Raw genomic sequence first — 24370 nt, forward strand, 5'->3', positions numbered from 1 at the left:
GACTTGGAGACTTGTGATTTGCCATTGGAATTGATGTCTTGACTTTTAGAGCTTTCTCAATAACCAGAGAGCAGGAAAAATAATATGTATCTGAATCTGAGACTTGCATCGGAGTGGGTGGCATGTGGTGAACTGACCAGCTTTGAAGCTAAGAAATGAGAACCTCTCCTGCTTCTTCCCTTCCATTGGAATCCGGTGTGTGTGTCTGTGTGTGTGTCCTTGGCTGTACCTTCTCGTATATCTTGTACTGACTTCATGTGGCTCTACTGTTAATATTGCGTCTCGAGCAACCTACATGGGCAGCTTGCTCGAACTTGTTTAAGGAAGGATTACGCACAGATCTCAACCAGTCAATGGCGTAGGTCATTTGATTTGCTTCACTGTGCCACCATGTTATAAGCTATTAGATAACCATGAAGGCTGTCCTCTTAAAGAAGCGGGCGAAAGGTTCAGTCGTCGACCACTCGGAAGTCCACGATTTGGTCAACTGGTATCATGGTGATTAAGAAATTTGGAGGTCAGTAAAAGCCGGCTGTGGAAATTTGATCTTACGATGTGATCTGCAGATCAGGCAAGACTTCGGGATTCTCTCATTCAATATCCTCAACCCCAAAGCCTGATATCTCATGCACCAGGTAAACGGAGTGGAGCTTCGTCAGAGCTTGTGCACGGCTCTTCAGGATATGAAAGAGCCCAACAAAACCAGACTGCCAATGAGCATTCGTCCAAGACCAGGGAGGGGTCGAAAGGCTGTCGAGATAGGGAGAGGCTTCACATGGGCACACATGGCCAACATGTGTCTTCATCTCCAGCCGCGGCTCTCTCTTTTTGTGTGCTCGCCAACATGGGAGTTTGAGACTGTTGGCGTCGCCCACACCCTGTTATCTGCCACAACTGGCAGCCAGCCATGGCCGGCGAGGCGTTTGCTAGGGCTACCGCAGAAACTAAGGAAGCGGGAAAACCATGTGCACCCACCGGAAGTTGGGCGGTGGAGTTGTGCCCACAGCTTGTTTGCCGGAGGCCTCAGGGTTCAGGTCGTTCTGCGTCAGAGGCTGCAAGATAAGCTTTGAAGCTCCTGTGATTGTTTATTGCATCTGCATGACTGTGTCTCGTTCTGTAATCTTGTCTCTCAAAGGTTTAGCTTTTACATTGTGTTCCTCAACATTAACCGTTCTCTGTAGGAAATTTCACCTCTATAGTAAAACTCAAAAAGAAACAATACATCGAACAACTGATCACTTGTTATATATTTGTGTTTCATCTAATTATATATATATATATATATATATATATATATATATATATATATAAAAGGACCAAAATCTAAGGAGATGACTTGGTTGGGATCCTGCGGTAATGGTTTTACGGCTGAAGCAGGGGATGCCATAACGTGATAAGGCTACCTTGCCCGGCCAAATCGCCAGGCCTCCGCGCTCCGGCACTGCTCGACGGAGATCGGATTCATCACGCAGTAGCCTGCAGCGGAACAAGAAGCAGATGATTCCCTCCCCATCCCGATCCCCTTGCAGCCATGCAGTCCCATGTGAAGGACTCTCTCCTTCTCCAGCTCATGCCTTCCGTTTCTCCTCAGAGATTGCTTCCTACTAGCTGAAGCAGGATTAATGGCTCCATTCTTCCCTCGCCGGCCGCCTATTGGCACAGGCACAGCGTCCAGGCCCATCAATTTGGCTACAACTCCTGGTTTGCACCAAACCACATTCTCCCCCGCCACCGTCGGCGGAAGACACAGGTTTCTCTCCAGGTCCAGCTGGTAACCGGCTTTGTAGGACGCTCCCACGAATTTGCTGCAGCAGCAAACGGATCTACGGCCTACTTCGAAGCTGCTGGGCCTCGCGCCGAGGTTGCGGAAGGACGACTTATACATGGCGTCCTTCCCGTCGAGAGAAAACCTCGGGTACTGATTCAGCGCATTCCGCGCTGACCTCAAGATGTCGGAGTTGTTCACGCACGACATCCTCCGGTGGACCTCGCTGTAGTCGTCGAGCTGCTCCCTCCTCGCAGCCTCTTCTTCCAGGTCCAGCTGCAAGATCATCTGCTCCAGCGTCAGAGGGGTTGCTGTCGCGTTACTTTCCTCCAAGTAGGAGCCCTCGACGGATGGCGCAGCGACGCAGGACACGTCCGGTTCGGCCTTCTTCTGCCTCAGGGTCGATGTGGAGCTGACGCCATGGCAGAAGTTCCTGAACCCTTTCTTCATCCTGGACGCGAGGGAGTTCTTGAGAAGGAACAGGGAGAGATCCTTCATGAAAAGCAAAGGGAGAAGATGGGGAGAAACGGTGATGGATTCCGGCCATTAAAAGGAGTGGCAACCTAACTCCAAGCGTGAACGGAGTGAATGGAGAGGTGGGCTGGCAAAGGTGTTGTAATGGCGATCACATGAGGAAAGATGAGCTTTCACAAGTCTCTTCTTCATCTGGCCATGCCTTGGCGATCCGAGATTGTACCGTAATGGCTGTCACATTTCTGGTATCTCCTCGAATTATTAGGCCATTGCTGTTCCTCTACATCGATAGCGTCCAAGGCATCAACAGCATCCTCATCTTCGTAGAGCCGGTGCTTCCATTTGGTTTGGGTTTGATTCGAATCCAGTCGGCCAAACTTGACGATTGGTTCGAGTTGCATTGCATTTTTTGGAATGATGGATCGACACAATGATCAACGCATCCCAATGTGATTTGACATTATAGATATTAGTACCCATATAATTTGACGAAGAAACATTTACGTAATATAAGCAATACAAATTGAGGAAGCACACCTCTCGTCATATCCAACCACATACATAACCAATAAGCAGGCTTCTCAAACCCAAAAAACATCACAGCCTGCACTACAGCAGCAAATCATCAAACATATATATATATATACAGACACACAAATTACACAGCGACGCAGAACGGAAGCATGGATGGCAGCTTATGAGCACCGTCTCATCTACCGGCTGCGGCAAAAGCCTTGTCCTCAGATTCCAGGGTGAGTCTAGCAGCAACATGCACAGGTAGGTTTGGGTTAAATGGAGCTTTCTCTGCAAGCTCATCAGGTCCGGGAACAGGCGTTCTTGTGTAGGTGAAGGAGAGATCCTTGTTTGCAGCCAAGGCAAGGAGCTCCGTCTCCTCCAGCCCCTTGGCTGGCCCAAGACTGCATCTTTCGGTGATGTGCTTCGCCAAAGCATCCTTAAATTTCTTGATCTGTTTGCGAAGCAGGAAACAGTGATTCAGAACAAGTGATCGGGTTGTGTTCGACATGGAAAGAATGGGATTTGGATCTTACGGTTGCATTGGTGCAGCTGAAGCTGCACAGGCGACCGTGCGCTCCGCGATAGAACCTAAAGAAGGGGAGAACATGGACATTCAATCTGTAGCACATGGACTTGTGTTCCTCGTGGTTTAGTTGGAGAAATTGAACGTCTGGATTCAACTCTGCGAATTGGCAGATCTTTGGGTGGAGGGCTCTGCAGCCTGCACATCCTGGGGAGAAGAAATCCACGATGACGAGCTTGTCGCCCGCGTTCGACAAGGAGTCGACGAGATCCTCAGCCGACTTGATATCCTTCATATTGGGATGAAGCCCCTTCTCCCACCATTTCGAAGCCTTCTTAAAGGACAGAGTCATCTGCAATCAAAATCATACAGAAATCAGGAAATCAGCACGAAAACACGAAGATCTAAAGAATTTCGAGAACCTAAAACAATAAAGATCCAAAAACCATCTTTTACTTCAACAAACAAAGCACGAAAGATCAAAAGTGTGAACTTTTGGGCCGAAACTTGAACAGGGGATATTAGGAAGAAACCTCCTAAAAGCCGCAAAAGATCAAAACTTTAGCACATAAAAGTACAAACAAACATGGCCATGAAGAAGGAAAAAACAGAAAAGTTAGGATTTTGTAGATTTTGGTCACCTGCACAGAGCTAGAACCTCGGTTGCCTCTCAACGGCCTCTCTCTCTGTGCGCCAATAACCAGCCTTCTCCCATGGAACTGGCTATTACAAGAAGACGAAGACCTCAAGAGATCATCCTTTGACGCACAAACAAGGCGGTTTCTCCGGTCGGAAGAGCGCGACAAAGAACGGTGGCCATGGGGCGAAAGGAGCGTCATTTGAGCCAAAGCATCCGCCATGGATTCCAAAGGTCCAAGCTTTTTCCCCTCTCCGAACGAGATCACACGAACGCGAGATCCAAACTAATAGAAATTCCAGAGGTTTAGATTGGGGTTTGCGGCGAGGCAAGGGAGGAAGAAAGGGGGTGGGGGGAGGGGGAACGGAAAAAGGGTCCCAAAGACCCCGTCAGTTGCGCTACAAAAAGATTTGGGGGGAAGACAAAAGGTACGCCGTTTTATAACGTCCGTTCCGTTCCTTTGGTTCCCGTAGTGAATCTCTTCCGTCGATCGATATGGTGGGTCCGGGACGGCGTATACCTACGGTGATGATGAGCGCGACGTGGACTCAGCGGCTCCGCCACGTTTAAACCCCGCCTCGTTTCAAAGAAGGGATAAGCTTTGGATAAGGCCGAAGGCACCTGAGGCGCGATAATTTATGACGCCAGATGGCTGACCCAAAACCTCGCCCATGGTCTTTGGTGCTGGTTTTAGTGTGGGACCCGCCACCAAGATATCCGCCCCTGGACTTGAACTTCCCCACCCCCCGGCGCCCCCATGTCTACCTGTCTTGTGAACGGCGCGCGCGGAGGGTTCCACACATGGCGCAGTACACCTCATATTTCCTCGGGGAAGGTAAAAGAGGCGTGTGGTACCGAATCAATCGCTCGCGCCCCAATTTGTGCGACTTGTGGGTCCGACCACAGCAATGTTTAGGAAACTGAGAGATTTATCCGCAAAAAATCTATTAATTCGCTTGTCAATTAATTTTCAGGGCTGCCTTCTAATGTAAATTCCAATCTTATTCTTAGATTCTAAATCAAATATGTTTTTCTATTAAAATTTGCTAAAACAATTCGAATTAGTAAATTGATTCAGGTCAAAATTCACGAATTCGTGCGTCCCTTTCTCCTCCTCTTCGTCTTCCTCGAAACGAGACCCTTTCTTTCTTTTGACACGTGCTTCTTAAGCCTATTCTCGAGTCCATGTTTTGATGACGTTCGCTCGGGCATCTCTTCGGCCGCTGGCCTGAGGTCTTCGTCACCGTGACATGGAGTGTCTTCTCCGTCCTCGCTGATCTCTTTTTCCCGTGCCTTCCAAGAGACAGACACTGCTGCGCGTACAGTGACGCTGGAAGGAAGAGACCTTCAAGTCTTCGCCTACCTCATGAATCAACAAATGGATGACTTGCATTGCTCGAGACATCATCTTAGCAGTTCCACATCGAGCTATTCCTATGCTGCTGCAGTCATCGATGACCAGCTTTACGACTTCACCCCAAGCTATTCCAAGAGACGGATCAGGATTTCCATGTGTCGGTGCTCTTTGCGACTCCGGAATCAACCATGATCGAACACATCATTTTCGCTTTCTTGTTCCTTTAGTTTCTTGTCCGGGCGGTGTCTCAGCTGTAGCCCACACCTCGCATGGAATCTGATCGACTGGCTGGTCAACAAATGCCAATTGAACTCCTTGGTATGAGCCCATATGTGGATCGACCCGGCGATATTGGTCAAGAATTAGGGTTCCAAGGTTATGCACGGTGAGGTCCACACGTAAAAGTAGAAAGAAGATTACAGGAAAAAGTGAGCAAGAGAGAGAAAGAAAAGATGGTTTCACGGAACTCTTCGTCTAGCCTTATCCACCCCTATATGGAAGAAAGATTAAGATGGCATCTTACCATAAGTACAGATATAACAATGTTCATACTTTAAGCTAATCTAATCTGTTAGTATACACCTCCATCTTGTTTCAAGATTTGGAGAAAACACATCAGGATTCTTCTGAGATATGGATAGTCTCCATATTTATCTTTGTGACCCCACTCCATCCTCAGCACCTCACCATACATCACCATCTGGTTTCGTGGCAAATATAGAGGAAATGCTCCTCCCGGATTCTCTCTCTCTCTCTCCCTCTTCTTTCTTTGCAGTGTTGCTTTTGGATTCTTCTGGCGTGCAGTCCAGAGATCGGTGAGGACTGCTGAAGAGAGAATCCAAGCAGGCGGTGGGATCACTGCACACTCGATCGGTTGGGGAGGCAGCATCGACATGGCGGATAAGATGAGCACGTCGATGATGAGCTCAGCTGATCAACCAGAAAATAACGGAAGCTAAGATTTGCTCGTATTGCCCTGCGACATCCGGATAGGTGTCGGCTCCTTATTGCAGTGCAAGGTCTGGTTTCGCTTCCAAGATTACGATGGATGGATTCGAGGACCAGAGCTGTAGCTTGCAGGACTCATTCATGGATATTTAGCAGCTTAGACTCGTGGTGTCTTAGTATCTCTCTCATTAGATCGACAGGCCAATGCTGTGGATGATGAGATCACAATTAGCGAGGTTGTCGGAATAAGAATATTCCCTACGGTTTCTTCCCCGGGTTTCGATGCATGAAAGGTGGGTTATGGCGGAAACGCCGGTGATTCTCCTCACACCAAGTCTCTGAGAGGAACCGAAACGCTTTCCTTTGAATGGAAAGCAAGCTATTAGCTGAAGCAAATCACTCACATTAATAGAAATCCCCCTCCACTTGCACCTTATCCCCTCCCTCCCTCTCTCTCATCAGCTTTAACTGAATTCTATAAACCCTCTTCTTGCTGACACACTCTCAGCAGTTGGTCATCGTGTCCCTTTTAATCTTTCTTTCAATGACTGTAACCCCATAAAGGAAGATTGTAAGTTGATGAGATTTCCTCAACATGCATTCAAGATGGCATATAAAGAAAATTTCCAGTAGAATTCACATATACAAAACAATAATACTTTAATTACATTAGTCCTCACACGTTTTGTTTCTCGATGGTAGATTTAATCTGCTTGTGCGACAGACAGTAAGGCGTATACATCTGGTAATCAAATCTAATACGCAATGTGAGACGAAGAAGGACTGCGAACACCATCGTAACGTATCGAATGCATCGATCTCAAAGTGTTCAGTACTGCCAGAAGTTCTCCAGATCAAAACCTGGTACGGTCGAGGAAAGGTCGCCGAGCTCATCGTAGTCCTTCGACGGCACCGAGGAGATCTCCGTGTTGTGGTCGGTGCTCAGCCCGGTTTCCTGCGAATGACAGCCCACCGAGTGGTTTGAGCTCTGCTCCACCTTGCAGTTCCTCGTGATGGCAGATGGTGCGTCGTTTTCGGCAGCAGCTAAAGCTCCCAGCATCGCCCCCTCCTGGTGCAAGTAGCTCAAGTTCATCGACCCCAAGAACGAGTAGGAAGAGCTGTTGGGGGGTAAATCTGGACCAACTTGATGGTAATCAACTCCCATCATGGACGAGAAGCTTGCATGGACATCCTGGAAGTTGAGGCTATCATCTTTGTTGCTGAAACTCGAACCAGGCCTGGTGGCAGAATCGAGGCAGGGGGGATCCATGAGAGGAGGTAATGCAGTGGAGTCCAAGAAATCATCTCCCAAGGAGTCGATCCTCTCCAAGGCAGGCAGTGTGCTTTTCTTGAGTAGTCCTGTATCCTTGTGGAAGACCTTACACACAACCCATTCATCCTGCAATCGTAGAGTTAAGATTCCTTTTACTGACACATACAACAGTAGGACATTACCAGAGATGAACAGTTAAAAGTGGCTGTCCACTAACAGAGACGAGCAGTACCTTTGCAGACTTGGGAAGATTGGGGATTAATGTGGAAGTGCCTTCAAGCCTGTATTCATGCATCACCCAATTCGTTTTCTCTCCCTTGGGTGCTCTTCCTCTATAGAACACAAGGGTCTTCTTCATGCCAACGACGACTCCTCGCCCCTTAAGAATCTCCTTATCCTTTCCCGTGGCTTTCCAGAACCCAGTTTCGGTGGCTCTGTTGGTCCTCGTGCCGGTTGGATACTTCCTGTCCTTCTGGCAGAAGAAGAACCATTCCTTCTCTCCCATCTTTGCATTGCCTATTATGCAAACCACAGCAGGACCCCCGGTCCAAAAGATTAAGGACTCCGGCCGCCCAAAAAAGGGATTCAGACATCAACAGATCAAAGAAGAAGCGTACGTACTTGGAAGATCCCACGGCTCACACCTGTTGAGATCCACCTCTCCCATAGCGGTTGCACTGAAGCTGTGGTCGACGACCTTTGGTGAGAGGTAATGGGTTATGACCTCTTCATCCGTGGGGTGGAATCTGAATCCAGGGGGCAAGTTCATGCACTCCTCCTCCTCTTTGCTGACCACGGAGACATCAGCCATGGTTGCACCTCTAGACACAAAGCAAAGAAGGCGTGAAACATATGCATCCAATACCAGGTTGGAGACCCAAGAAAGGAGAACAAAGCAGGAGATGGAAAGGAGAAGTGTACCAAGGCGTGTTGTGTGGACCTGAGAAAGTAGAGGATGTATGGAAGGGAGAGAATCCACATAAATAGCGGGGTTCGGTTCCTAAAAGCCTAACATACGTGCTGCGCAAGTCACTTGTAGGAGAAGCCTCCAATCTATATTCAAACGCTGCACCACTTGGTTGTTTTTACTGCCCAAATTACCTTATGTTGTACTGAGATTCTACCAATCTTAGCTTTCATCCCGAGCTATATCGACAGGATGGATTCACTGCTGAACGACAGACGGCAACATAACCATGTGGCATTCCAGTGGTTGTCTTCTTCTGCGTGTAGACTCAGCCACTTGCAAGGACAAATTTGTCGAAGCTGGTCCGTGCCGTGGACTGGCACACTGATCTTGTGAAGGTAATAATGGTGCGGGAGTTATCACCGTGAGTCAAAGAGCAGTCGGGTGAGGAGGGTTCATGCAAGCCTTGTTCGGAGGTTGGAGTCATCATCCCATTCGCCATGCAAGCCTTGACAACCCCGCCATGGGTCCCTTGCCACCTTCCCCATGCTGAGCCGGAAGTGAGGAGGCCTCCGACGTGTACGATCGCTACGCCACCCTACCATGTGTGTTACTGAGCGATTAGCACTAGAAAATTACAGAAGGAGAAGAAACCGCGTGGGGCCCTTAAGAGGAAGGAAGAAAGTCGCCGACTCCTTCGTTGGTCACCTGTTGCTTTACGTCGTGGAAGGTGTGGTGATGTGACTCGGAGAGAGTTTCACTGACTGGATAATGGGAAATGGGAGTTGAGTAACACACCTCCATAAATGATCGAAAATGATGCCATGGAGACGCATTATTGGATGAGTCATGTGCTCGTTATCTTTGTACTACAATAATAATAACATAAGTTTCAACTTAATTATCGTTGATTTAACATAATCTTTCATCTTGGTTTAAGATTATAGATCGTTATTACAGTGTCAATTTCGAAGCTCATGGATGGCTAATATTAGGAGGCTTCGATTAGAAGGACGAGCATCGATCACTGAATCAATCCATCATATATATATATATATTATCAACAGGCCATCGTAATAGATGCAAACTATATATATATATTTATATTTATTACAGTAGATTGACCAAGTCACACAACTCCAGCAACATAGCACAGGTTGCACAGAGCCAAATTACATCTTATTCGAGCTGGCCTGCATATTATATGGAATATATATCGCCCAGTAAATGCTCAGCAGCAGACGTTCAATGGCATTGTTCCTGCATCACAAGATGTACAGGTTTACATGGGCAGGCATGTCAGAAATCTAAGAAGAAGCCGGAGATTTAGGAGAACTCACACTGGGGGACGATCTTCCACCTCTGGTTGTCCCCTTTGAGCCACTCCCACAGCACCACAGTGGTTCCATCTCGGACTCCTCCATGGTCTTTGTCCCCGTGGAAGGCATCAAAGTTCAATCGGATGTTGTTCACCATCCTGATGCATCGGTAGCCGCGACCGGTGTCGTTGCTCTCGGACCACAGGATCGACTCGTCCAGGTAATCCGGGTTGTAAGGGATCAGCCGAACCTGCAAGGGATCGTCGATGAGACGATGAATTCTCGGAGGACCACCAGAGCAGCATGCGGCAGACGATGACTCACAGGATTCTTAGCTCCGATGGAGTGCTTGATGGCTTCGCCGGTCACCTTGTTGACGAGAGCAAAGCTCGGGAAGCCTTCCTCGTCCTTCACCTGGTTGCTGTACCTCATGTCCTTGTACCAGTGCTGCAGTGCAGTCCACAAGCAACAGAATAAGAGAGAGAGAGAGAGGGAGAGACGATACATGGAGAGTGGACATGAGTCCTTCTTGCCTGGTAGTCGTCCTGGGAATCATTGGGGGCGAGGATGACTTCGCCGTCACGGATGGAGAGGGAGTAATTGGGCTCGGCCTTGGTGTAGATCCTGACGGTGCGCGGCGGCGGCGGCCGGCCTCCGAGGTAGTCGTAGGAGGGAGGAGGAGGGTTGGAGACCTGCTCCTCCCGGTGGTAGTGGCGGAAGAAGCGTGACATCGTCGTCGTCTCTGGAATGGTGTCCTCGACGCGCATGCCATGGCGTTTTATAGGCGACGCGAAGGGTGGGAAAGCAAACCCGATAGACCAACTTTGCCTGCCATCCCTGCAAAGCTTCAAATGAAATAATATTTATTTTATTATGCTTAATATTAAGTTATAGAAACAAACAATTGACACGGAATTAATCTCTATAAACTGAGGAAAAATTTAATATTATTTTTAATTTTATTGGTGTTTGGAATTTTCTTTTTTCTCCTCTCTTATATTTTTGATCCTATAGCTCAATATTATTCGAATCAACAATGGCGGATTGCTCGTCTCTATCCATTCCCATAGTGGTCCATTAAATCTACCGAATACCTGCGTCGGCTCACTGAGACCGTTCTTTTACTTCTCACGCACAAAGAATTCATGTGAAATCTTTTTAGAAGAAGAAGAAGAAATATACGAAAAACATGGGGAGAGAGAATCTTATCTTCTCATATCGGACATTGGAGAGAAGGAAAGATTGGACTAAAGACAAGATTCCATCTTGTTTTCCTACCTTTCTATTGTTCGATTTCCTCACACACTGTGCCAAGAAATGGATGTGTCCCTCATGGCATCGGATCCATATTCGAGCACTATAGCTACAATTTGACGTCCACGAAATAAAAAGGCATAGAATCGAATTAACCTTCCATTTTAAACCTTTCACTTCTTCTCATATCAACCACTGCATTATTCTTTTACGAAAAGAAAGAAACTCATTTTTCCTATCTTCAAGGAGATATGAGAATTCGATTTAACTTATGCTCTTACAGATTTTGTAGATACTGAGTCTTGATTTAAAGTATGAGTTATTGTTGATGAAAACCTAATTATTAGTAAATTTAATTACATCCGATTATAGATGTTTTCTTTTACAATTATATTAATAAATTACAATTTGTGACGATGGATGGCACGAAATGTCTGATTTCGTATGAACGGCAGATAATGATACCTAAATATATCTCCTTTACAATTTTTTATCTAAACAGAATTACAGTGAAAGCCAGTGACCTGGAAGAGCATCGAGTTGTAACATCGAGCAAGCAATTGCATTAAATAAGAGAATATAAGAAATGAAAATCATACACATCTTCGACACACCACAAAGCACAAAAATAACATGAGGATATATTGTGTTTTCATAGTCTGCTAAACATTAAGGTAGAATACACTGTATCTGTCTGTCTTCAGAATATAAACACAAATAGGCACACTGAGCAAAAGGGTACACCAAACAAATGCCAACCCCACAGCTTCACCAACATGAAAAGCTTGCTCGAACAGGGAGTCACAAGCTCACCTCTATGGCAACTTATTCGCAAACTAAAACGATGGTGCCAAATAAGCAGGTAAAGATCGGGACACCCTGGCGTTTCTCCTGCATGCAAATGATGGAAAAGATAAGATCACCGGAATGGATATTGAACTCAAAGATGCCTGCTTATCTGATGCATATTAGAATAACTGGTGTTTCAAGACAACATCCCTCTTGGTTCCCTTCTATTGGATCCAAGAGTGATAACGAAGTGCACAGTTTCATGTAACTAGTAAGATGGAGCGACTAGCTTCAGCAGAGTATACTATTAATGACCGGCCCATATGTATAAACCAAATGCTTCAGATAGAAACAAGAGTCTGAGATTCGATATGATGCAGTGTGGTGTAGCACTCACTAATCAATGGCACTTCAAGTGCCATCTTGTTAGCATAATGAAAGGGCGATGGGGTATTTACAGTTTTCAACTTTGCTCTTGTTCCTCATCCTCTCTTTTTGGTTTCTTTCTCCTTACCGAGTCTTGCCAGCCGCTGCCTCTGAGCGTACCACGCGCAGGCCATTTCTTCTCGACAACCCAAGTCACCAGCTGCTTCTAAGCATACAAAAGCAGAATAGCACTCTGCGGCATTGTGTTCCTTCACCGAAGTAGCCTAAATGTTCGGTATCTCTTGCAATATCAAGATAGACTACACCATGGCATGATTATGGATGAATTTGCAGTTTGACAATCACATAAGTTTGCCATTCGATGATAATTCACCATTTGCTTTGCATAAGATGCCTTCCCCCTTTCTCTACAATCTATGCTAGTTTAGTGCACTTCACCATATCAATCCTCATCTCAGATCTACATAACCAGTGGCTGCTAGGCATATACCAGATGAAGATCCTCATCAAATAAATTTAAATTGCTTAGTGTCTTTGTACCATAAAGAGGCCGCCTAAACTAAAAGCTATGAGAATTTACCGAACCAATTCTTCAAGACTTCTTAAAAATGCAACTCAAAATGTAATATCTCAGACAGTCTTCTTACTTCCATTCACCAATTCACCTCCATTCATGTCTTCCCCATTAACAGTAGTTATCTCCTTATCTCTACTAACTAAAGCAAATGACAGGATTCGGTATTTATTGAATGACAAAAAGAAAACAATTTACTAAGAGAGTGAATCATATACAATGACTTACAGTAAGGAACAATCTTCCACCTCTGGTTATCACCCTTGAGCCATTCCCAGAGCACGAGAATGGTTCCGTCTCGGACTCCTCCATGGTCCTTGTCTCCATGGAAAGCATCAAAGTTCAAACGGATGTTGTTAACCATTCTTATGCATCGGAAGCCCTCCCCCGTGTCCCTGCTCTCAGCCCACAGGACTGACTCATCAAGATAGTCTGGATTGTATGGAACCAGCCGAACCTGCAATGAGTGTGAAAGAATCGCAAGACAAGATGAGGATAGGGAATAGAGAGAACATAAATTAGATTAGATTCCGTACACAGATAAGTAGATAGATCAGTGCCTACAGTCTAATAAAAGACCCGAGGGAAGCAAACAATCGTTTAAAAGACTAGCAGAAGAAAAGTAGCTCGTTTGTTTATGATCTCTTAGCAGGATCCCAGCAGGGCTACTCCTTACGCAAAAGAGATGGTTTTAGGATTCAATTTCATGATCCAAACACTTGCATTGAGAATATTTAGCTACACGGATTAGGCTAAACTCACCGGATGGGTTGCTCCAATGGAGTGCTTCAGAGCTTCTCCAGTGACCTTATTGATGAGGGCAAAACTTGGGAAGCCCTCTTCGTCTTTCACCTTCGTGCTGTACCTCAAGTCTTTGATCCAGTGCTACGAACCAAAACAAAAACAGGAGAAGATGTGCAAAAAAATCCAAGTTTTACGCCCAAAAGATGTGGAATTTTGAAGGAAGAACCAAAAAAATTTGCAACTTGGTTTAGGATCTGTACCTGGTAGTCGTCGCTAGGATCGTTGGGGGCGAGTATCACCTCCCCATCCCTGATCGAAAGGGAGTAGTTCTCCTCTGCTTTAGTGAAGATCCTCACGGTAGGCTGGCGAGGCCGCGAGGGCTCCTCCGCCCATCCCTCGTGGCCGCCTAAGTGGTGGGTCCCCGAGGAATACGGGGGGCGATGGTGGTGGAAGTGTTCGCCGCCACCCCTGCCATAGTAGCCGGGAGCGGGAGGGCAAGGGTTGGGCTGGTCGAACCCGGGTCCGCCCTCGTGTGACACGTGCTGGACAGGCGGGTAGGCGGGCCGGCCGTACTCCTCGCCGCCGCCGCCGCTAAAGAAGGAGGATGGTGGGGGCGCCTGGCCGTCGTCGTGGTGGTGGCCGGGTGGGGGGTAGCGGTGCTCCTCCCGCTCCTCCTCCTCCTCGCGGCGGTGATGGTGGTGGTCGGGTGGGGGGTAGCGGTGCTCCTCCCGCTCCTCCTCCTCCTCGCGTCGGTGATGGTGGTGACCGTAGTGCCCGAAGGGGAATTCCATGTGGATCGAATCAATTTACTCGATCCGAGCACGATGCTGGGATCCGCTATATCGACGCGTGCAACGCTGGGCCGAATGATGTGGTGAGATGAGATATCCACGCAACGGCAGGAAACATCATTATTTTAGTGGGACCCACACGGAAAAGACAGCTGGTCTCTTGCGGACGCGACTCCCGTCCAAAGCTCGATCACCCTTCGAGGGGACCAAGCCGGGCGGCGATGGGAGCCGGTGTTCCTGTGTTTGGTGCTCGGCCAGCACATGGGATGTGCCACAACGACGGTGGCCGGAAGAACACGGTGAAATATCTCCCGGCACGACGGGAAAAATATTATCGAGTGGGACCCACACGGAGAAGACAGTTGGCGTCTTCGCGAGGAGCAAGCTGGCGAGCGGTGGGAGCCGGTATTCCCGCCGCGGTCGGTGCCTCGGCCGATTCGCAGGACCTTCGTCCGTGTCACAAAAGAGCCTTCTGGAATTGGGACTATTCGATCGAACGTGATGAACTCGAGTGGCACGAGCGTCATGATTACGTGAAGGGAGAAATATTAGGCTGTAAACATAATTAATACCGCACGCTTAACATGACATCTGTCAATTATTTTTACCATTAATTATATACCGTAATTATTTTTGAAGATTCGAAAGGCATCAGCTATTATTTTTGTTGAATCAAACAACACATATCCTCGTAGGTGGCATTAATTCGACGTATGTGATAGGTCAGCCACCACATGTAAGTCAAGTCCTCACATGATGATGACGTACCCTTTAGTCTTATCGACCACATGTCGATTTGTCAACGTTATTGATGATATGAAATTAGAGATCAGATTCTATCTAATAGGGTTCTTCGTTTGTGTTTCCCATGGCTGAGACCATCACTTTTTTATCTGATTAGTTTAAATTATTTTTTTTAACGCATATTATAATAATATTGGGGCTGATTGATTTAGATATCAATGTGATTTTTCTAGTCTTCCGGGTAGAGGTAATTTGGCTACCACTTGATGAATGAATTGTTAGGTGGTCCAAAATAATCGTTGTAGACCCAAAATCAAAGGTCGATCCAAACGTAAAGATTTCATCCCAGGAGAATAAATTGTGAATTATTAGAAGGTTTATTCAAGTTTGTTCTCTATGATTTTTGGATACGTTGTTCTTCACATCTCTATTGGTGAGATTTTACTTTTCTCTTTGGTTTATTATTAAGTGGTAATTTGCTAAAAATAATATTCTTGATGATGTTTTAGTTAATCTAGAGACTAATATTGGCTAAATTTTATCTAACCTACCTCGTAAGTTTGGCTTCACGCGAAAGAGTTTTTTTTTTTTTATTTGTATATTTGTTTCTTGTGGTTTGTGATCTTTTATCTCATTATTTTATAACTTGTATATGATATTTAATATTAGTGTATCCTCTTTAATTTATAGAAAAATAATGATTTATTACTTCTGCATAGGCATCTTTTTCCAAAATAAATTGATATGATATAAATGAAATGGAGTCATCAAACACAAAAAGATTCCATACTCATATACATATAACATAATGATTGAGGATTAGAATATGTAAGGCATATTAAGTTTTTATTTCATTTTTATTTTTATCATGCTCCTGTAAGATTTAGCTCAAGAATATCAACTATGGAATAATATGATTGAAATAGCTTATCAACGAGAGGCTTTGTGGAGTCAACTAGTTTATCAAAAATACGGATGAGAGAAATATGTAGTTGATGCTTGATAACTTAATCTCCAACAAAGTAAAAATATATAACAATGTATTTTATACAAGAGTGGAACGTCAAGTTAGAGTTGAGCAGGAGGTAATACTATATTCGTATAACAGATTGCTGATCTAATTGAGTTCTACGATGGTGGTAGCGATGGCTCGGTATTCAGATTTGGTGATGAATCTTGTGATTATAATTTATTTTTAAAAACTCTAATTAATCATGTTTGTTCTAAAAAAATAATATAGGCTAATATAGATATTATATCATTAGTATCGACAAAAGCATGAAAATGAAGAAATAAGTATTTATGAGAAAAAAATCTATTATTGAAGGCCCCTTTAATACATCACAAGATAAATTTTAATGCTGAACAATGCATATTGGAGGGTCGATATATGAATTATAATAATTTATTAATTATAAATAAAATATTTAAAAGTGTAAGAGATAAATATTGTAACGAACAAAATACTTATTGTTATTATGTATGATTTATAGTAGGATTATCACAATATAATTTTAGTGACTCGAGTTAAGTTCTTCATGGAATTTTAGTATGGTTGGCCTCTTCGCGAAGATTATTAAAAACGAAAATACAGAATGTTAAAGTATTTTGTTCTCTATGGAATACTTAAGCAACGCAAGCTAAGTTCGTATCTTTGCCGTAAAGGTGCCTCAGGCCTCAGATAATTCCAGCTAAGGCTGTGACAATGTGGTATTGTGGAGTATATTCCTAACACATAAATTTATATCGATGTAAAGAATTTTGGGTTTGGATAATACTTATGGGTTCAATAGGGTCAGGTGGAGAGTTTGTGATAGTATATTAAGGATTTGGCATGATTTAAAAATATTATTTTTTAAATATGTCATGTGATATTTAAGTTCGATGATATTTTTGAGTTCTGTTGATAGGATGAGAATTGATAAAGAGTTAGTGAGATATATCTAATTAGGCAGATATATTTCGGTATCACTTAGCCGAAAAGAGAACAAAAATAGCATTTATGATGCCAAGAGCATTAACTTTATTGGATGTCGTAGAGCGAGTTGGTAGAGAGGTGGATGAAAAAATTACAGAAAAAATGAGGTGTTCCTGAAGTGGACTAATAAGTGAGTACAATTCTAATGGAAAACTGTTAGTTGATATGATAAGAGATCAACTTAAATGGGTTTGAGGTGTATTTATATAAACCCAATGATGAATGGTTGCTGTAATGACTCATATTTCTAAAGCAAGATTTTGAAAATAAAAAAATATAATATAATACAAAGACCTTATGCATTTAAGGATTAAAACATCAAAAAATATTATATTTAAGAGAGTATCCAATGAGAATGCATAGTATGAATATTAGTGTTACCTTGTGTGAAGCGAAGGGGTGTATCGAAGGTTAATATAAGCAAGCAAATATTTAAAGTTTTTGAATATTTTGAGTTCAATGAAATGCTCATTCAAATGATGACTAGTGTTGTAGGAATGTGATGAGTATGCAATTAATGGGATAAACTGTTATTTAAAATATTGCTAACCAAAAGATTAGTGACATGAAAGCTTGGTGGAGGAGGGTGAGACTAGTTTCAACCATGTGTCATTGCTTTCGTTCAGTAGTGTCAACTAATTAAGGTGTATGTGTGGTGACTTAAGATGTTATATATTAAATGATAAAAGGTAAGTTATTAGAGCTTGATATTCACCTCATTTTTTAAAAATAAAGTGTTTGAATAGTAAACTAAAAAAAAGTCTTGATAACCTTTCTGAAACTAGTAAAAAAATATAATAATTCAAATTTATGTTTGAAAGAATAAAGTCATACATATTTAGTGGAATAATTTATGAAAATAACATAAATATGAAATTATTAGATAAAGTAATTAGAGTAGGCCCAAGCATTAGTATAAATAATTTCAAATAATTTAGAATAAGATATGTAAGATGTTTTAAAATATAGCATGCAACTTTTATTAATAAGGCGAGCATCACAATGAGTAGCAGTTTTACTTGATTTAAAAGTTTGAAGGGATTAACGAAAAATTAATTACTATTAAATGGAAAATAACGGATAACCAAAATAGTGATGCCACATATTTGTTGGGTCAGTAATTAAAGTAAGATCGATTGGTTGAGTAATTTATGAAGTTGACGATTACTCGTATATATTATTTTTATTCTGGTTTCAGACCAATGATGCCCTCGGGCTCAGTTTCGTTCCAAATGACATTCTTTTAATGGAAGTATTCTTTTATTTATATTAAGAGATAGAAATAAGGTTCCTTTTGAGGTGAGATGCACATAATATATCATCAAGTGTAAAAGTATTTGTGTATGAATTATGTGTTATGGAACTAGTATGAATAATAGGGATTCTATTACCATTACCAATGTTAAGGTTTTCATTGCCTTCATAGTCTATATGGATGAATAAATTCTACATATTAGAAGTGATATGATGAAAAACACTGAGTCGACAATTCAATTGATTTGATGAATAGTTGAAATAATTGTGATGTTTACTCGAGGCAAATTAAGTCTAATAGTATGCTTGGGTTAAGATTGATGCGTGTCCAATTTTATCAAGTAATTAGTAGATATCTTTTTATTGATTGTTATTATTGGAATGCTAGAACTACTAATAGTTATAGTGATTATTATGATTGAAGTTATTTTTTTAATTGTTTGAGTTAAAGTTGCCACCATAGTTGGAGAGTTAATAGTATAATGGAAGATGATGACTCTACATATTACCCATGTATCTAGGAGGTATCTTGTTTAGTCATTTAATTAAAATTATTATTACTTTAATTATTCTTTTCTTTGGATATTAGATTGAATTGAGTTATGATAACTGATCCCGTCTTTCACTCTTTTCGTTTTAAATACATTTCACAATCAATCAACTTATTATACGATTCTTTAAATAACATTACTGAGTCTCATATCTGAATTACTTTCGATAATTCCTTATATTCGTCTTCTAAGATGTTAAGAGTATGAACGATGAATTTTTCATCACTAAGGGATGATCTATTAAAGCCAAGTCATTTATAATAACTTTTAGATATTACATATATCTAAAAATAGTATTTTCCTTCTTAGGTTATTTTGATTAGAGTAGATAAGAGAGTAATTAACAAAGATGGTTTATAACTAACACCATGCTTTGCTACAGTATTATATGAAGAGATTAGTGGTACTATATAGCCAATAATTAAGACTTGAATGGCTTGCAAAATAAGATGATCTTGATGGAACCACAATTTATGATTATGATTTTTCATTAAGATTGGTTCTCTTGATATTTGAATATTTTCAATTGGACAATTAAGAAAACCATTAATGTAGCCTAGTAGATTATCTCTAAAGCGAAGGTTGATGAACTATGCTTGTCAAGATGCATAATTATTGCCTTTGGATGCCTGAAAGGAATTAGAGTGACTACATTATCGATTATTGTTGATATTTGGAGGAAAAGATTGGATAAAGTATATCAAACCTAATGAATTTCAATTGGACAATTAAGAAAACCATTAATGTAGCCTAGTAGATTATCTCTAAAGCGAAGGTTGATGAACTATGCTTGTCAAGATGCATAATTATTGCCTTTGGATGCCTGAAAGGAATTAGAGTGACTACATTATCGATTATTGTTGATATTTGGAGGAAAAGATTGGATAAAGTATATCAAACCTAATGAATTTCAATTGGACAATTAAGAAAACCATTAATGTAGCCTAGTAGATTATCTCTAAAGCGAAGGTTGATGAACTATGCTTGTCAAGATGCATAATTATTGCCTTTGGATGCCTGAAAGGAATTAGAGTGACTACATTATCGATTATTGTTGATATTTGGAGGAAAAGATTGGATAAAGTATATCAAACCTAATGAATTTCAATTGGACAATTAAGAAAACCATTAATGTAGCCTAGTAGATTATCTCTAAAGCGAAGGTTGATGAACTATGCTTGTCAAGATGCATAATTATTGCCTTTGGATGCCTGAAAGGAATTAGAGTGACTACATTATCGATTATTGTTGATATTTGGAGGAAAAGATTGGATAAAGTATATCAAACCTAATGAATTGTCACCCTTTGGTCAAATTCAATAAACAGATAAGATCTAATAGATAAGTGGTCTTTATTGTCTATAGTCTAATCTGATTAGATTTGATAAGGTGGAACATATCTGATCGGAGGGATGCAACCATTATGGAGCGATCTGGACTAGATCAATCACAATGAGAGATCACAAGGGGAAATCATATAAAAAAATAATTATGCAAGGAGGGATGCAGCCTTTCTTCGATCGTGTAAGTGTTGGAGCAAAGCAAAATAGGTTGTTGTTTTCGTAGAGATGAGGAGGAATCACTAATGGGGAGAAGGTGTCATGAGAAAGATGAATTACTAATGCCAAGCAAATAAATAAGAACAAGGGAGTGAGGGTCGCTATTGATAGGGGTAAAAACTGATTTGACATAACACCCCGAGATTTGACATAATACACCCTCACGTCAGACACCCTGCGCGGCACGTTGCCCCAGGGAGCGAGCATTAACACCGACGCGACACGCACCCACGCCCGTCGTACCCAAGTGACCACCTCGGTCGATCCCTCCTAACTGGCCGAGGCAGGGGGAGGCGTCGACTGACACTCCCCATACCCTGCAGCAGCTCGGCCTTCCACGCAACGCCCACGATGACGACAGACGCCATCAGAGGTACGGCCCTGCTCTGGCAGGATGGCACATCAGGTAACATCAAACCCACTTATAAATACCCCCGGGCCCCCAACGGGCAAGGGGGAGGAAGACACGATCTCACTCGAAACTCCACTCCGCCTCACTGACTTGATCGTCAGAGGGGTCGGGTCGAGCACCTCAGCCCGACCTTTGTACAGGTGCTCGACCGAAGCTGAACCTGCTCGGTGCCGCGGAACATCCTCGCCAGCCGCGTCTGATCCTAACCATTTGGAGCCCTGAACCAGTCGCGTCGACTCCGAGGTCGCGGCTAAAAAAGTTACTTACCGTAACAGCTATCGCCTAGGCAAATGAAGGAGTCGTCGGGACAGATCAACGATTAAGCTTCAACAAGGAAATTGATCCCTTACAATTAGAAGAGGGGTAAAGAGAGGAAGAAAACCTTCCTCGGAAGCAATGGAGCTCTAATACCATAAAGAGTTTACTGTGAAAAAAAATAATTTTATTAAGATAATACATGTTTATAAGGGAGAGATTTATTTCAATCATGTGCTTAAATTATATATAAATATTATGATAATTGATCTTTAAATCATAAATTGATTAAGAATTAAAATATATAAAAATATATAAAATTATCATTCTATACATATCCCTATCATAATAGTCAATCATATACCACCACAGTTTTAAAACTGGAATAGACTATGACGATTTGGATAAAAGTTTGAGTAAGACGTGATGCCAATCACTTGGTAATGTGAGCTGTGGAAATAATAAAATAGATGAACGGTTGCTCAAATTAATGGCCACAAGCTACCACAGGACACAGATGAAGCCGCAGCATTAATGATTTGAAGAGAGTGGCATTTGACGACGTCCAAAACTTTCTTGTGGTTCACTTTGTTTTAACATGTATAAAGCAAGTTCTAGACTCGATCTTATCGCTTGTCTTCCATCATGGCATGACCTTTTGGAAGGAATATATTATCTTGACAAGAACCAGTAGTCACTCCTATTTTTAAGTTACACTCCAAGGCAAGCAATTAATTGCTTCACTTGCAGAGAAGATGGTTATCAGAAACAATCATCCTTCCTTCCAACCAGTGAAGACTTCTCAACTTCGAGGCATCGGAACCTGACCTTAATCAGGCATATCAGTCACATTCGAGAGGTGTTCTTGCACCTAATGATGGGTGTCAGGAATAGTCATAGCTTGCCCGCTGTGGACTCCTCTAATTGTTAGGAATTAAGTATAGTGTGTAAGAATAACGTTGTTTAATGTCCATTCCACTTTATTCTCCTCCCTCTCTCTAAAACCTGTCCTTCTCTTTCAATGATTCCAATGTGATGAGGATAAGAGTTGCCTTACCTACTTTATTTGTCGTCGATGTACCACTGCCGTACATTAAACGATATCATTTACTTTGATCAAACTTATGTGGAGATGTGGGATGTTTATAGCCATGGCTGATCTTATTCAACAAGAAGAAAGTCATGTACCTAATCATGCTACATGATATCTACAAGCCAACAGCTTCAAATGATCCGGTGGATCATCTTCAATAATCGTATTTGACTAAGTGTGATCTCCTGAAACTACTACTACATCATCATGCATGACCGCTCTGCTGAAGCGAGATAAAGCTTCTTGAGGGGGGCAAAAATGGCGTTTCAGTACCCATTTGATCTCTTTTATGCTACTTTTGTCTTTTTCCGTTTCCTTTATTCTTCTACCACTTGTCCGATTACGATCGATGCGTCAATGTAATCCCAGCTGAGGGTTCAGCAGTATTTGCTGATTGAAGAAGCGCTGGTTGAGCAAGTTGCACTGAGTGCCGTCGAACTGGTCGGAGAACTCGGTGGTGTAGATGGTTGCGTCACTGCTGGGTTTCTTCCATGGGTGAAGGAGATCGTTCATGCCGTCTAGGTAGGACTCCGTCATCCGCTGGTGCTTTGTAGGGTTGGCAGCAACGGGAGCAGCGGATTCTTCTCGGATTTTATACGGAGCGAACGTGTGATTGTCATTGCTGCAGTTGCTGTTATCGGCTTTGAGTTGATTCGTGCTCGGTTGGGCCATGAGCAGGTCAAGCTCGGATCCCTGCATCTCCGGTAGGTTATCGAACAGGTGCGACGGCGGGGCAGAGTAGTTCTCCAGGAAATCTGACACGGAGAAGGATTTCTGCAGCCGAAGACCGCTGGGTTGCTCCGTGTTGCGAAAGCTCGATAGGTAGATGTCCCCGGAACCGGAGTCTTCTTGTTCTTGATCCACCAGTGGCGGCACCGATTGGAGATTGTGGTTCTTCTTGTAGATGCGGCAGAGCACCCAGTCATCCAACTGCAAGACGGAATCAATGACCACGTCAAAAGACATGAATGGTGTGCGTTGAAGTTGGCATCCTTTTCGGCAGAAGCAAGCAAACAAAGAGATTGCCATCGCAATCACAGTGCGCAAGGGGAGGTTTGACTCCGTGTGCGGTATTCCTGCAAAGAGGAAATGGAGGTGAGGAGGAAGTGGCTGCTGATTACCCTCATGGAGGCGTTCTTAAACTTCATGGGCTTGTAGGTGTTGCCATGGTGAGCTTCTGCGAGGCGGTACTCGTGCATGATCCAGTTGGTCTTCCTCCCTCTCGGAGGCCGTCCCTTGTAGAAGACCAACGCCTTCTTCACTCCGATATGCTCGTTCCCTCCGCTCCTGTGGATCGGCTTGTCGGTCCCGGTCGCCTTCCAGTAGCCGGAGGCGGCCGCGCGGTTCGGCCGGACCCCGTTGGGGTACTTGCGATCCCTCGGGCTGAAGAAGTACCACTCCTGCTCCCCAAACATGGCTTTGGCTGTGTCAAGCAGGAAAACTCGTGTCATCACAGAAAGCACAGAAGAGGGACGTGGATGGACCACTTCGCGGAGCGAGCTAAGCACGAACCAGGTAGGTCCCAAGGGTCGAACTTGTAGATGTCCACCTCGGCGATGATGGACACGGGACATGGCACAGAGGATGCCTGGTTCCGCAGGTAGTGCAGAATGAGCTCTTCGTCGGTGGGGTGGAACCGGAAGCCGGGCGGGAGCGACGCAGGATCCGACATCGTCACTGAAGGAGACGAAGCCAAGGGAAGGGGGGAAGAGATTGAAATCTCAAGGAGCGAACTGTGGCGCTGCCTTTATGGTGGGAGGCGTTTTTGTCCTTTAGCGACGCCGCGCGATCCATACACGCGGTTTCATCCATCGATCGGCCCCAGCATCAACCGTTGAGGACCGTCGGATCAATCTTAGTCACCGTCGACGAGGCCAAATTGAATGAGGACTCCTTTCCCCAGTGGAAGACAACCAAAGCCACTCGAATCATCCTAACCGTCCATTTCATCATGCACGGCTTCGATCTCCCTTGGGTCAACGTTTTCAACTTGAGTCAAGATGGACAGGTGGTTGCAGCGCGAAGGCCTACACGTGTCCGCGAGATCTGCCGACCCTGCCGAACACACAACATGGACGTGCACATAGACGGAGCCATGACTCATGCATGCAGACAAAGAGCTCGTATCTGGGTTTGTCGAGATGCATTAAAGGCAGGGATCCTTCAATAAGTCTCGTCTCAGTGCTAACACATGTGGCGGAAGTGCATAGGCTAGCAAGTGTGGTGACAGAAAAGTACGCTTGGTAGGTGTTAGTCGACGTTACTT

General features: G+C 43.6%; 5 protein-coding genes across 6 annotated transcripts; all 5 read right to left on the minus strand.

Annotated features, from left to right (window-relative positions):
* Positions 1-1223: 1223 nt before the first annotated feature.
* LOC108953196 (uncharacterized) lies at positions 1224-2409 on the minus strand. The gene has a single exon (XM_018827979.2). The coding sequence runs from the start codon at positions 2261-2263 to the stop codon at positions 1400-1402; it is 864 nt and encodes a 287-aa protein (XP_018683524.2). The 5' UTR covers positions 2264-2409; the 3' UTR covers positions 1224-1399.
* Positions 2410-2708: 299 nt separating this feature from the next.
* LOC135677178 (thioredoxin-like 1-2, chloroplastic) lies at positions 2709-4317 on the minus strand. The gene is made up of 3 exons (XM_065189189.1): positions 3920-4317; positions 3289-3630; positions 2709-3206 (listed from the first exon to the last, which is right to left on the minus strand). The coding sequence occupies exons 1-3, from the start codon at positions 4136-4138 to the stop codon at positions 2949-2951; spliced, it is 819 nt and encodes a 272-aa protein (XP_065045261.1). The 5' UTR covers positions 4139-4317; the 3' UTR covers positions 2709-2948.
* A 2517-nt stretch (positions 4318-6834) lies between these two features.
* On the minus strand, positions 6835-8486 carry LOC103989653 (NAC domain-containing protein 100). 2 transcript variants are annotated; one of them, XM_009408570.3, is made up of 4 exons: positions 8415-8486; positions 8115-8314; positions 7726-8009; positions 6835-7619 (listed from the first exon to the last, which is right to left on the minus strand). In XM_009408570.3, exons 2-4 carry the CDS (start codon positions 8302-8304, stop codon positions 7050-7052), a joined length of 1044 nt encoding a protein of 347 aa, XP_009406845.2. In that variant the 5' UTR covers positions 8305-8314; positions 8415-8486; the 3' UTR covers positions 6835-7049. The 2 variants fall into 2 exon arrangements, with proteins under 2 accessions (XP_009406845.2, XP_009406844.2); XM_009408569.3 differs by having other exon boundaries at positions 8115-8463.
* A 991-nt stretch (positions 8487-9477) lies between these two features.
* LOC135677179 (ricin B-like lectin R40C1) lies at positions 9478-14311 on the minus strand. Its single transcript, XM_065189190.1, has 7 exons — positions 13728-14311; positions 13486-13608; positions 12938-13180; positions 10253-10378; positions 10044-10166; positions 9741-9969; positions 9478-9660 (listed from the first exon to the last, which is right to left on the minus strand). Coding segments are annotated over exons 1-7 (1377 nt in total). The 5' UTR covers positions 14259-14311; the 3' UTR covers positions 9478-9658.
* A 7840-nt stretch (positions 14312-22151) lies between these two features.
* On the minus strand, positions 22152-23829 carry LOC135677181 (NAC domain-containing protein 2-like). Its single transcript, XM_065189192.1, has 3 exons — positions 23617-23829; positions 23226-23527; positions 22152-23034 (listed from the first exon to the last, which is right to left on the minus strand). Exons 1-3 carry the CDS (start codon positions 23774-23776, stop codon positions 22459-22461), a joined length of 1038 nt encoding a protein of 345 aa, XP_065045264.1. The 5' UTR covers positions 23777-23829; the 3' UTR covers positions 22152-22458.
* Between the last annotated feature and the right edge of the window lie 541 nt (positions 23830-24370).

The sequence above is a fragment of the Musa acuminata genome, chromosome BXJ1-6 (assembly GCF_036884655.1).
Source record: "Musa acuminata AAA Group cultivar baxijiao chromosome BXJ1-6, Cavendish_Baxijiao_AAA, whole genome shotgun sequence".
Taxonomy (NCBI): Eukaryota; Viridiplantae; Streptophyta; class Magnoliopsida; order Zingiberales; family Musaceae; genus Musa; species Musa acuminata.

What these genes read in the sequence shown, in the direction of transcription:
- LOC108953196 (XM_018827979.2), bottom strand. Translation starts at nt 2,263, where the DNA reads ATGAAGGATCTCTCCCTGTTCCTTCTCAAGAACTCCCTCGCGTCCAGG.
- LOC135677179 (XM_065189190.1), bottom strand. Translation starts at nt 14,258, where the DNA reads ATGGAATTCCCCTTCGGGCACTACGGTCACCACCATCACCGACGCGAG. An exon ending in ATTCCCAGGACGACTACCAG is followed by an intron (nt 10,167 to 10,252) that starts GCAAGAAGGACT and finishes ACTGCACTGCAG; the next exon opens with CACTGGTACAAGGACATGAG. An exon ending in CCATCGGAGCTAAGAATCCT is followed by an intron (nt 9,970 to 10,043) that starts GTGAGTCATCGT and finishes GATCCCTTGCAG; the next exon opens with GTTCGGCTGATCCCTTACAA.
- LOC135677181 (XM_065189192.1), bottom strand. Translation starts at nt 23,776, where the DNA reads ATGTCGGATCCTGCGTCGCTCCCGCCCGGCTTCCGGTTCCACCCCACC. An exon ending in CGACCCTTGGGACCTACCTG is followed by an intron (nt 23,528 to 23,616) that starts GTTCGTGCTTAG and finishes TGCTTGACACAG; the next exon opens with CCAAAGCCATGTTTGGGGAG. An exon ending in TTAAGAACGCCTCCATGAGG is followed by an intron (nt 23,035 to 23,225) that starts GTAATCAGCAGC and finishes TCCGTCTTGCAG; the next exon opens with TTGGATGACTGGGTGCTCTG.
- LOC103989653 (XM_009408570.3), bottom strand. Translation starts at nt 8,304, where the DNA reads ATGGCTGATGTCTCCGTGGTCAGCAAAGAGGAGGAGGAGTGCATGAAC. An exon ending in TGAGCCGTGGGATCTTCCAA is followed by an intron (nt 8,010 to 8,114) that starts GTACGTACGCTT and finishes TTTGCATAATAG; the next exon opens with GCAATGCAAAGATGGGAGAG. An exon ending in ATCTTCCCAAGTCTGCAAAG is followed by an intron (nt 7,620 to 7,725) that starts GTACTGCTCGTC and finishes CTACGATTGCAG; the next exon opens with GATGAATGGGTTGTGTGTAA.
- LOC135677178 (XM_065189189.1), bottom strand. Translation starts at nt 4,138, where the DNA reads ATGGCGGATGCTTTGGCTCAAATGACGCTCCTTTCGCCCCATGGCCAC. An exon ending in GAGGTTCTAGCTCTGTGCAG is followed by an intron (nt 3,631 to 3,919) that starts GTGACCAAAATC and finishes TTTTGATTGCAG; the next exon opens with ATGACTCTGTCCTTTAAGAA. An exon ending in TCAGCTGCACCAATGCAACC is followed by an intron (nt 3,207 to 3,288) that starts GTAAGATCCAAA and finishes CTTCGCAAACAG; the next exon opens with ATCAAGAAATTTAAGGATGC.